Below are 12,579 nucleotides of genomic sequence, written 5' to 3' on the forward strand. Positions count from 1 at the left end.
TGAGCTACTAAGATAATAAAAATAATACACCTAAATATCCCTTCTTCTTTTGTAATTAACTGTATATTCTAGCATGATCAGATAAAAAGATGTCATGATTTTTGGTGAGGTATTTTTAGTAAAGGAGAAAAAAGCATTGTCCTCAAAATAATTCAGTTTTATAAAGTAATCAGACATTATTGGATTGCACATTATAAATTATTTAATAGTAGTCAACTTTATATATGTATAAAGTATTCAAACCAACTCACCCAATAGGCCTTGAAACAACAAGCTCCACTTGTGGCTCAGGTTTGGATTCCAGGATGATGTTATATACTTCTTCAAATGTGGCTCCTTGCAATAGTCTTCCATTCCATTCTAATACTTCATCACCTACAGTATTGTGTCAGTAATGATAATCTTAGAAAAACTAATCCCATAAAATGCACTCGAAACAAAAGCCGTCTCAAACTGCGATTAATTTTGTAGAACAAAATTCCTTTATGGAATAAGAAACATACTGAGAACAGCTCCAGTGGCATAAAATTTGATGACCAGGATGATTAGTGTATTTCACACAAAAGGACAAGGAAGGGTCAGAGGAAAAGATTACATAAAAGTTGTATCTGTGACTTCTAGAATTTTCTCAATGATGTCTTGTCCCTGAATAGTTGTTAGTTGTGTTTCTTGCAAGGGGAAGCAAGTTGGGAACAACCTATGTCTCCAACTTGGTGACATCACTCTTGTCTCTGTGATTTCTCAATAGAAATTCCAATTCTAGAAACTATTAAGATAAGTTGCCTCTTTGAAAATTTTATAACTCTGTATTCTAGGATTCTCAATATACATGCAGCTGAGCACTTTGTCTAAACTCTTTTGTAAAAAGCTTAATACTAAGCATCTTACTGAATCCTCTCCAAGGCACTCAAGGATCTCTTCAACAGTATCCATTATCAAAGAGATAAGGAGTGACACATTTCAGGAAATATGTATTTATCCATGAAGTTTGTTTCCTAAATTATATTGGAAGTTCTTCAAAAGAAATAGGAAGGCTTATGGGAAACAAATTAGGTTAATCTAATCCTAGATACAGACTAGGAATATCCATCAGCAAAAAAATAAGATCAGTAAATATAAAAATATTTTTATCTAATGTGACTCAAGAACTAGTAGTTACAACTTTCCATTAATGAATAAAGATTAATATAAGTTAAATGAACTTTTTATTATCGGTGAAGTCACTTCTAAATGAGGATAACTTTTTCATAACTACTCAAGTTTAACAGTTTAAATGTAAATAATCAAAGATTGAAACCTACCTGGTCTAAGATGTCCTACAGTATCAGCTAAACTTCCTTTTTTAACTTTGGTAATAAATGCACAGAGCCGACCTGATTCAGTCATCTTTCCTCCTACAACCTGTTTAAAAGAAGAAAATGTTAAAACAAGCATATTGTTCAAATGAACACAGCTGAAGATTCAAGTAAAAACTAACTAGACAATTTGCAGGTTTTGAAACCATAGTTTAATATGCTAAAAATAATTTTTAAATAATATAGTGTTACTAATAGGAACTGAGTACATGTCCCAAGTGTGGACTCTACATATTCCAAATGTTTAACAATTTAATCAATTATTTGTTGAAAATGATTCATACCTTAGAAACAACTTAATGATTTATAATTTTTGCCTTTATTACAGAATTCTTACTTTTGTCATTTCTAAAAACTCATTACAGTACTACATAATTATATTAACATTTCTAGTTATACATGTCAAATGTCATAATATATATTTTGTTACTTTTACTATATTACCATATCTTCTAAAATTTTTATTAGTTGGTAAAATTTGGGCATATTGATAACGTGCATGATGATCATGATGATGCATATTTCCTGAGAAAGTTACAAAATACACTTAATCTCATCAGAATTAATGTAAACTTTAGATCATCTGCATCCCAATTTTTCTGCTTTTACATTTCTATTAATACATATCTTTCAGAAAAAGAAAAAACAAAGGTTAGCAATAATGCTGTGAAGTCATATGTGTAGCTATAAGACTGGCCTCTTAAAAATTAATGCTCTGATTCTCATTAACTGCCATTCAATCAATATATCAACTTTAAGCAAATAATAGTAACCAACTTCATTGACTAGAATAGTTTTCTTCCTCTTCTAAATTGACTGAACAATACAGAATTCAAAAATCATTGATTTATCTTATTCCGTGTATTTAGTCCCCAGTTGCAGTGAATTACACTCAGTTGCAGTTCAGTTAATATTAACTCATTATTCCTATGTTTGGTTCTGAAAATTATATATATAGATATTATGGGCTGAAATCCCTGTGTTAATAGTTTTTTTGTTTTGTTTTCGTTTTTGCTTTTTTGCGGTACGCAGGCCTCTCACTGTTGTGGCCTCTCCCGTTGCGGAGCACAGGCTCCAGACGCGCAGGCTCAGTGGCCATGGCTCACGGGCACAGCCACTCCGCGGCATGTGGGATCCTCCCAGACCAGGGCACGAACCTGTGTCCCCTGCATCGGCAGGTGGACTCTCAACCACTGCGCCACCAGGGAAGTCCCCTGTGTTAATATTTTTAAAGTTTCTTGGCTTGATAAACTTTAATAATAATAATTATACTGATTATATTATTATTGAAATCTCAGAGTGCTAGGCACTGTACTAAATGTTTGTATACTGCTTTATTTAGTCTGACTAGATAATAATTCAGTAAGTATTATTATCTCCATTGTACAGATGAGGAGTCTGAGGCTGAGAGGTTTAGTTGCCTAACGTCATGTAGCTAGTAATGCTATAACTAGAAATCAAGCCAAAACTTTTCAACCTCTATACTACACTGCTCTAACAGCATACTGGGCAGATCTGGATTTAATTCTCACCTTCATCACCATCTTTAAGACCATGAGAAGGTTATGACACCTCTCTAAGCTTATTTCTTATCTGTTGTGAGTGTTAATAAAATGATAGGTATAAAGTGCTCAGATGAGTGCCAACTGCATGGCAACCAGCCAATAAGTGATGCTCAATTTTATTTACAACCAAAGTTTTCAAATATCTCTCACTGGAATCTACACAACTACTTCTGTAGCAATGGCTTAACTCTAAAACATTTACTCTCTTCGCATTTCAGTTTTTAATTCACCTTATAGATGCACAAAAAATAAACAAAGCTTTCTTTGGTGTACTTACCAAATAATTATCTGGTATTTTACAGTAAAATATAAATCAATATTTGTATTAATCTCCTAACATAAGTATTTTTGAGTTTCCAGACTTCAAACAGTATTCTCTCTCTCTCTCACACACACACAAATACACACAAACGCACACACATTTTGCTACTCTAATACAAAAATTATATTCCTATGTAATATGTAATACATATATGTATTTCCCAAGTTTGTACATTTAATAATTGAACGAAGCTATCATTTTAAAAGAATATAAACACATATATAGACTTAAAGGACAAACTATAGGTAAAATAAGTTTGAAGAACTCAAGTATGTAACTCAAGTTCTATTTTCCAAAATTATATAAATAAGTATTATTGTAGAATAACGGCAACTTCTTAAATAATACTTGGAAAATGAAAAGGTTTTGGATAATGAGTGCAAATATTTAGGAATTCTTGAAAATAGAAAAAAACCCCACTAAATCGGTATAGTGTTATTATATCTTTTGCTTTTCTGATAAATCTATAAATGAGTATAGAGCAACATCTCATATATTTCATCACATACCTTCAAGCCAAGCATTGTTCCTGAATCTCGAGGTACACTTCCATCTTTTAAACGCTTATTTAATAAAATGCGACCAATTAAACGATCTCCGTCTTTAGACGGCTGCCACGTCACAGGGTGCTGACATATTGCATCAATAAACACAAAATTAATGTCATTTTATGATAAATGACCCCTTAGTGTGCAATCTCTCTAAACTTCCAACTTCCAAAGTGTTATGATTACACAAACCAGTTTTTATTCAAAACGTTGATCAAAAGGGTTTACTAGATTATGTTTGTAACCTCATTTTAATAATCTCAAGTTTTTTCAAAATCCAGTTACTGCAAATTCTAACAGTGCTCTGACACAATACTGAAGTTCTATAGTTCTACAAAATCTGAGAAAGCTTGAAAACACATGCAAACTCTAATTATCTACACACTGAAGATTAAAAATTCACAAGCAGAAAAGAGACTGCAATTCTATGCAATCGAACTCATTTAAAAATGAGCATTTAATCTTCAAACACTTTTGGAAGACTTTGAAAGACTTTATTACAGTAAAAGTTAAAAGGTCACACTATATTAAAACATGAATTTGAACCTCTGATGAGGGCTTTCTTGAAGTAGGTTTCTAGATTAAAATTATTAAAAATACACAAGCTCCAGTAACTTTCCAAATGAACGTGCATGGGAGAAACAGGCCTAATTCAAAGGTGATGACAGATTATATTTCTCACTTTTTGGAGGGTCCTTGATTCTTTCAGGTCTCTGATCTATTTAGCAAATTAATTTTATTTGATAATTCAATGGTATCCATTGTTAAACAACGTTGAAAATATTAGTAGTTTATCTCAGGGCAGAACCAAGCCTTTTATAAATCATGATACCATTCCATTATGAATCATATATCAAATAACAAAGTAAATGATTTGTGTAATCACAGTTTCACAGTTATCTGAAAGTAACATGCACATCTTCATGCAAAATTTAGCAGGCAAAAGACAAGTTCCAGTAAATCACATCTATATGGTAAAAAGATTTCAAAAGTCCCACTATAGTAAAAGCAAAATAATAAATACCAAAGCAGATGGCAATGGTTCTAATACTAATTAATACTACACTAAAATGCTATGACAATATAACAAAAGAGCAAAATGACAGTGAAAGGGAAAAAAGAAAAACAACTTTTTCTGTGCAAACAGACCCAATCATCTCCCTTTTGCCTGGGATTCAAACTGTTGATAATTTAATTTTCATCCCAAGGAAAATATATGCAAGCAATCAAATAAGCCAATCCAAAAAAATTCTTTATATTTGTGGTATATAATAACATTACAAAGTTCTTTCATGCGACCATAAACAAAACATTCCTTTGTTCCTAATTTTTATTTTCAATTACTTATTTTTGGTATGCCGTCAAAAAACAAAAACAGCAAAGCAAGCAAGAAGTATTTTGGTTGGTTAGTTTGTTTTGGTTTTGTTTTTCTTTTCTGCACCTTAAGAAATGCTACATTGACCCTTGAAATGCCCTGTCCTTTTATTATGTTCTGTTTGAATGAGTGACAGAGAGCAAACGAAGACCAAATGAGCAGGTTAAAAGGCAGGCTCCACAATCTCAGTACCTTATCACTATGGCTATGCTCCTCGTTAAGGGTTGTGCTACTACACGTATCTACCCCAGAGTCCTTAATCTGAGGCTCAGACCATTCCAAATCCTCTTCCAAAGAGTGGCCACCAAAGTACATCATTTTCTTTTGTCTCTCAGACCTGGTGTTAGAGTCCGACAAAACTGCCTGCTCACTAGTTTTTCTTTTTCCCTTTTGACTGTCCCCTACAGGTGTGGGATAAAAAAAAAAAAAAAACAAAACAAAAAAGAAAACATGCAAAGGTGTAAATCAAAAAGGAAAAGTGAAATGATAACGGAAATTAAAAAGTAAGGCTCCACATGTCTCACCAAAGACATTGGGGATGCCTCACTGCTATGCCAAGACGTATGGTCCAACCAGTTGTAATCCATGTCTCCTGTGAGAGTCAGACAGACAAAAGAGGGAAGTAAAGGAAACGGCAAAAGAAAGGACAGAGAAAGACATAATAAACATTTTAAACTGTGTGATCCTCTCCGGTTTTAAGAACTTTGTCTGTAGCACTCACTATATTTACCAAGAGAAAGCTAAGATTTCAAATGACTAAAATTTATAGAATACAGAATATATAGTTTATGTACCCTAGACAGACCCTACAGGACAAAAGTGCTGCAAGAAGAGAAAAGGCTAATAATAAACAGGAATAGAAATGAAAAAAATTATATATTCTGAAAAAGAAAAAGACTTTCAGCTAGGTCTGTTACTCGTGCTATTTTTTTCATGCTGGCATATAGACATGAGTTTTTTCTCCAAAGATTAAGGAACATTTTAAAAATTAAACAGTGGTTTGCTAATAACCACTACAATGAAAAGTGAAGTACTTAAAGGTTGTTTCTGGAAGGTAGTATGATATTCCTTATAATGCTGAAACCGCCTAAAATTTTGAGTGATTAAAAAAAAAGGGGTGGTTACACAAAAGATTATATGAAAAGGACAAAACAGGTTCACTCAATTTCTATTAGTAGAAATAAACTTTCCTTAAATATCTTGAATTACTTAATATTACTTTGAAACAATTTTTCAAGTTTTTTTCCAGAAATTGCATTCTCCTAAAAAATAAATTTTCTTTAAAAATAATTTTTTCAGACAATTTATGTAACTGGCAACTAAGAATGAATATCCATTTCCCAAACTTATGTGCTCCTTATTTGCCTTACCTTTGAAAAAGAATTTTTTCATCTATATGTGCACATGTCTTTTTAAGCTCTATTCATACTTTCATTTATTTAAAAATATTTAGTAAACACCTTCCATTTGCTATGCATTGTGCTAAGTCTAGCATAAGGGGTAAAACAATGAGACATGCAGCAGAATGGAGATAAATGCAATATACAAATCATCAGTGTCATATAGGAGAGTACAAAACACTGAAAGAGTATAATAAGATCTAATTTAGATTTGGGGGTCAGTAAACACCTCTAAAAAAAGTGATGTTTAAGATGAGAACTGAAATATGTGACTTAAAGGACAGGTAAAGATAAAGGCAGATGAAAAGCATAGGAAAGAGCATTCCAGGAAGAAGTAACAAGATGGTACTGTAAAAAGACTGATGGAACACCAATGTGTCTAAACCAAAAGGACTGAGGGAGAATATGGTGCTAAATGAGACTGGGGAGGCAACATAGACCAGTTTAGAGAGGGCTTCTTATACCATCTTAAACATTATGAATTTCATTCACTGAAGGATTTTAAGCAAGATACATGAACTGATTTACAATTTTTAAAGATGAATCTAAATACTAAAGAGAGGTTGGGCTGGAAGACACCATGAGTTAAAAGACAGTTGCGGGACTTCCCTGGTGGTGCAGTGGTTAAGAATCTGCCTGCGAATGCAGGGGACATGGGTTCGAGCCCTGGTCTGGGAAGATCGCACATGTCGCGAGGCAACTAAGCCCATGCGCCACAACTACTGAGACCGCGCACCTAGAGCCCGTGCTCCGCGACAAGAGAAGCCACCGCAATGAGAAGCCCACGCACCGCAATGAAGAGCAGCCCCTGCTTGCTGCAACTAGAGAAAGCCCACAAACAGCAACAAAGACCCAATGCAGCCAAAAATAAATAAATAGATCTATTTTTTTAAAAAAAGTTGCAATAACTCATGCAACAGGTGATTATGGCTTGAACATAGGTGATGGTAATAGACATGGTAAGAAAGGGAACTGAGAGATGTTTTGGAGGTAGAAATAAGAGTGTTAAGAAGGACAAACAGAGAGTAAAGTAAGATATGAAGAGGACCCAGATTGAATTCTAACAGAGTTTGATTTGAGATGAGAGAGAGAGACTGAGAGCATGCAGAGATAGAAAAGAAAGGAGGGAGAAAGATGCAGGTCTCCAGACCAAAGAGAAAGAGAATTTCTTAAACAGGAGGGGAAATCAACTACAGAATGATTTCTACACATCACCTAAGACAAGGAACTGAAAATTATGCATTTGATTTGGCAACATTAATATCAGGAAGGATGTTAGAAAAAGCACTCTGGGTAGAATGATGAAATTAAAATCAGACTGAAGTAACTGAAGAGCCAAAGGAAAATGAGGAAGTAGGAAAATTCTGTGTAGATGAATGGTTCACAAAATCCCTAAAATAGCATAATCAATAGCACCTGGGAACTTGTTAGAAATGCAGATTCTTGGGTACCACCTAGACTTAATCAGGAATTCTGTAGGTGATGCCTAGAAATTTGGTTTAACAAGCCCACCAGGTGATTATGATCTCACTGTTTGAGAAGAACAGGAGACAATTCTTTTTTTTTTTTAACTTTATTGAGATATAATTCACATACCATAAAACTCACCCATTTAAAGTGTACAATTCAATAGTTTTTAGTATATTCACAGAAGTTTATTTGTGAAGGATGATGAAGCTGTGCTATTAACATATGCAAAGTTCAATTTGTAGAGAAAAAAAGACATTCTTCAACCTGTTAACTAGGGAAGTGCTTCCCAATCCTTTTCACTGCACAAATGACAATTAAGATTTTATGGCTACCCAAAACCCTGAGCGTATTTGTATTTCAGAAAACCTGTAACTCTTTCAAAATACACCACTGTTCCACAACAAAGTATTGATAAATCTCTGAATTGGATTAAATATAATATGGAGACTATAAATAAAAATTTTTGGCTGGTTTATGTGAAGATGTGAGACTTCAGCTTGCAATCTCTCTTCTCCCGTATGCCTACAAACTACCAAAATTGCGGAAATGTAGTTTTTCCCTCTGTACATAAATAAGAAGTCAGCTGTCTGACCATTTGAAGCTAAAGCGAAAATATCAAACAAACAAAAAAAGTCACATAAGGTAAGCCCTCAGTAAACATTTCTTACATGAGTAAATATTAGTGTTACTGTAAGAATTAAATAAGGTAATCAGAACATATAGAATACATATAGAAAATATATAGAAAGTAGTCCTGAACTATCAGGACTGCTAATATTTAGATAATAATACTTCTCACTTAGTATTCTTATTTTATATAGCTTCAAAGGGCAGAACTAAGATAATGTTTTTCCTTTAGTAGCAGTCAAGAATGTACTGCTGAACTTTCCAGTTCTAGAACAAGAAATAGAAGACAAAAAGAACAAAATGGAAATTTTAGAACTTTTTGAAAAATGACTGAAATTTTAAAAGCAAATGGATGGGTTCAAGAACAGAATGGAAAGGACAGAGGAACAGCAATGTACTTGAAAATAGAACAGAAATAACCCAATCTGAAAAACAGAGAGAAAATAGACTAAATAATAAAATAAACAGAGCCTCAGGGACTTTGGGGATTATAATATATAATTAAAATAATAGAAGATTCATGTCATTGTAGTTCCAGGAGACGAGAAAGATGGGGTCAGAAAAAGTATTTGAAGAAATAATGACTGAAAATTTCCCAGATTTGCAAAACATGTAAGCCTACTGATTCAAGAAACTACATAAGCCCCCAAACAAGAATTACACGAAGAAATCTGTGCCAAAACACATCATAACCAACCTAAAAACTAAAGACAAACTGTTTTGAAAGAGGCAAGAAAGAAACAACAACTGATCTAAAGGGGAAAGACAATTCCAATGACAGTGATAAAATTTCTCATCAGAAACCTTGGAGGCCAGAAAGAAATGGCACAATATTTTTCAATTGCTGAAATAAAAGAAATGTCAACCCTGAATTGAAACAAAAAAAGAAGGAACCTGAAAATATCAAGAAGGAATAAAGAACATGGTAAGTAAAAATATGGGTGAATACAATAGGCTTTTCTCCTCCTCTTCAGTTTTCTAAATTATGTTGATGTTTGAAGCAAAAAGTATACATTGTCTGATATGCCTTTCAACATACATAGAAGAAATATTTAAGATAATTACCTTATAAACAGGGAACGATAAAAGAACTTAAAGTATGTAAGTTTCTACATCTCTCTAACTAGTAAAATATCAACACCAGCAGGATGTGATAAGTTATACATATGTATACACAGTACTTAGAGCAACCACTAGAAAAAAATCTTTGCAAAGAAATACACTCAAAAACACTACAGATGAATCAAAATGCAATTGTTTTAAAAAAGTTCAAACAACCTATAGAAAGGCAAGAAAAAGAAAGCAAAAATAAAAAACGGAACAAACAGAAAACAAAAAAGAAAATGGCAAACAAGAAAAATGCAGACCAACTCCCTCATAAATACAGACACATAAATCCTTAACAGAATATTAGCAAATATAATTCAGCAATATATAAAAAGAATTATACACTCTGACCAAATGGGGTTTATTGCTAGAATGCAAGGCTGGTTGAATATTAAAAATCAATGTAGGGCTTCCCTGGTGGTGCAGTGGTTGAGAGTCCGCCTGCCAATGCAGCGGACACGGGTTCGTGCCCTGGTCCGGGAAGATCCCACATGCCGCGGAGCGGCTGGGACCGTGAGCCATGGCCGCTGAGCCTGCGCATTCAGAGCCTGTGCTCCGCAATGGGAGAGGCCACAACAGTGAGAGGCCCGCATACCGCAAAAAAAAAAAAAAAAAAAATTCAATGTCAGCTATCACATTCACAAGTTACAAAAGAAAAAATATCATGATCCTATTCATTGACGCAGAAAAAATTCATGATTAAAAAAAAAATACAACTCATAGAAAGCAAGGAATTAGAACTTGCTCAAATAAATAAAGGACATCAACCAAAAACCTAGTTAAGATCATACTTAAGACAAAAGGCAAAATGCTTTATGTGATGAGAATTCTCACGAAAAAGGATATCTTTATTTGTAACAGCCAAAAAGTGGAAACAAACAAAATGTCCTTTAATAGGCAAATGGCTAAACAAACTGTGTTATATCCACACCATGGAATAATACTCACTAATAAAAAGGAAAAAACTATTGATACGTAAAACATAGATGCACCTCAAGGGTAATATGCTGAATGAAAAAGAAAATAACAAAATATCACATACCACATGATTTCATTTATATAGTATAAATAATAAAATTATAGAAATAGAGAATAAATTAGTGGTTAGCAGAGGTTAGGGATAGGGTGGGGAGGGACGAAGGTGTTACTAAATATAAAGTGGCAGCATAAGGAAGATCTCTGTGATGGTATAGCTCTGTATCTTTGTAACAGTGGTACTTATATGAATCCATATACGTGATGTCACAAACCTAAACAAACACATTGTTCCAATGTCAGTTTCCTGGTTTTGATATTGTTCTACAGTTAAACAAGATGTAACCATTGGGGGAAACTAGGTAAAGGGCACATGGGATCTCTATGTACTATCTTTGCAATTTCCTGCAAATTTATAATTAGTTTGAAATTAAAAGTTAAAAATAATGTGTTGCTGCCTTCATAGGTATTGATAATCCCATCACTGGAAGTGTTCAAAGAAAAGCTGGAGTACCACTTGTTAGCATGATATAGCGAACAATCAGTGTAATAAAGTTACATTAAAAGAGCACTAAATCCTACCGAACTCTGATATTCAGTGATTCTATTAGTTTGAATTAAACACATTTAAATATAAAACCTGGTTAAAAATAATGAAAAGATTCACATCTTAGGCTAAGATTTTCTCCTTCACTTATCTCTACTGCAAAATATAAACTAACCCAATAGTACGTGTGTCTGTGTCATGTTGTGTTTGATGCACAGAGGAAAAAAAGTTCAGATATTCTATTTATAACATTTTCCCTACAGTCATTAAATGAATGCAAGAATTTATAAACTGTTTTATGTCACAGTTTTTCATTTGTTTAGGTTAATAAATGTTTTCAGTTAAATCACATAGTATACAAAGATATTCTTCAACATCTTTATTTTTAACTTAATCATGTTTATAAAGTCACAGCATGTTGCAACAGAAAGAGTTTTATAGCTGAAGCCACAAAACCTATGTTAAAGTATTGGCTCCACTCCTTACTAATTTTATGACTTGGGCAAATCACATAATACATTAGGCCTCATTTACATAAAAAGAGATTAATCATGACATCTCACAGATTGTTGAGAGGCTTAAGTAAGATAATGGTCATGAAAGTGTTTGGCAAATTATAGAGTCATGTCAGTGTTGATGGTATCATGACCATCTTCATCATTATTAAAGTAAAATAATCATAATTTCATTCTAAATAGATAGGGAAAATTTATCTATGGCCCTTTTATTTTTCCTCTCATTTTTATTCTTGGTATTTTACTTTCTTCCTCAGCTTGTCAGGCGATTTGTGTTGGCATTTTCCAACAGGAAACACTGCTTCTGCAAAATGTTAATAGGCTTGAGTGATATAAAGGTCCTCTAGTCAAATAAGCTTAGAAAACTCTGGATTAAATGCAATTAAATAGATTTCTTGAGTGCAGAATTTTTCCTATAGTAATGACAATATGCTTCTGTACAAGAATTACGTAACCTACAGTTTCCACAAACTTATTTGGAACACTAACCTTTCCCATAGGACAAGTGTTCCAAGAACTATATTTTGATACATAATGCTGAAACCTTCCTGGAGGGTCATTTTTCCTAAGAAAGCCATTAAAACTGATCATAAGGCTTAAGTCCTTCAAGGAAAATATTCAGTATTAAGGGAGACCAATAGCCCAAGTTAAAAAAAAAAAAAAGTTATACATTGGGAATATTATCAAAGGCAATGGTTTTCAAACTATGTTCCACGGAGTTGCTTCAGAGACAACTATTGGGGTGAGAGTGGAGAACTGAGTCTAAAATGGTG

At 33.3% G+C, this 12,579-nt stretch overlaps 1 protein-coding gene across 16 annotated transcripts in view; it reads right to left on the bottom strand.

Moving 5' to 3' along the window:
• The window catches only part of RIMS2 (regulating synaptic membrane exocytosis 2), a 649,263-nt gene that overhangs the window by 266,296 nt on the left and 370,388 nt on the right, over positions 1-12,579 (bottom strand). For 13 of the 16 annotated variants that reach the window (XM_029222547.1, XM_029222537.1, XM_029222544.1 and 10 more), the window contains exons 3-6: positions 5,690-5,757; positions 3,752-3,871; positions 1,302-1,401; positions 252-375 (exon numbers count right to left, since the gene is read on the bottom strand). In XM_029222547.1, coding sequence (XP_029078380.1) covers positions 252-375; positions 1,302-1,401; positions 3,752-3,871; positions 5,690-5,757 — 412 coding nt within the window. Of the gene's footprint in view, positions 1-251; positions 376-1,301; positions 1,402-3,751; positions 3,872-5,357; positions 5,567-5,689; positions 5,758-12,579 lie in introns of all 16 variants that reach the window. The other 3 variants (XM_029222539.1, XM_029222538.1, XM_029222530.1) reach the window with 1 other exon arrangement.

The sequence above is a fragment of the Monodon monoceros genome, unplaced genomic scaffold, assembly GCF_005190385.1.
Source record: "Monodon monoceros isolate NGI ecotype Baffin Bay Population unplaced genomic scaffold, NGI_Narwhal_1 Super_Scaffold_14, whole genome shotgun sequence".
NCBI classification, from domain to species: Eukaryota; Metazoa; Chordata; class Mammalia; order Artiodactyla; family Monodontidae; genus Monodon; species Monodon monoceros.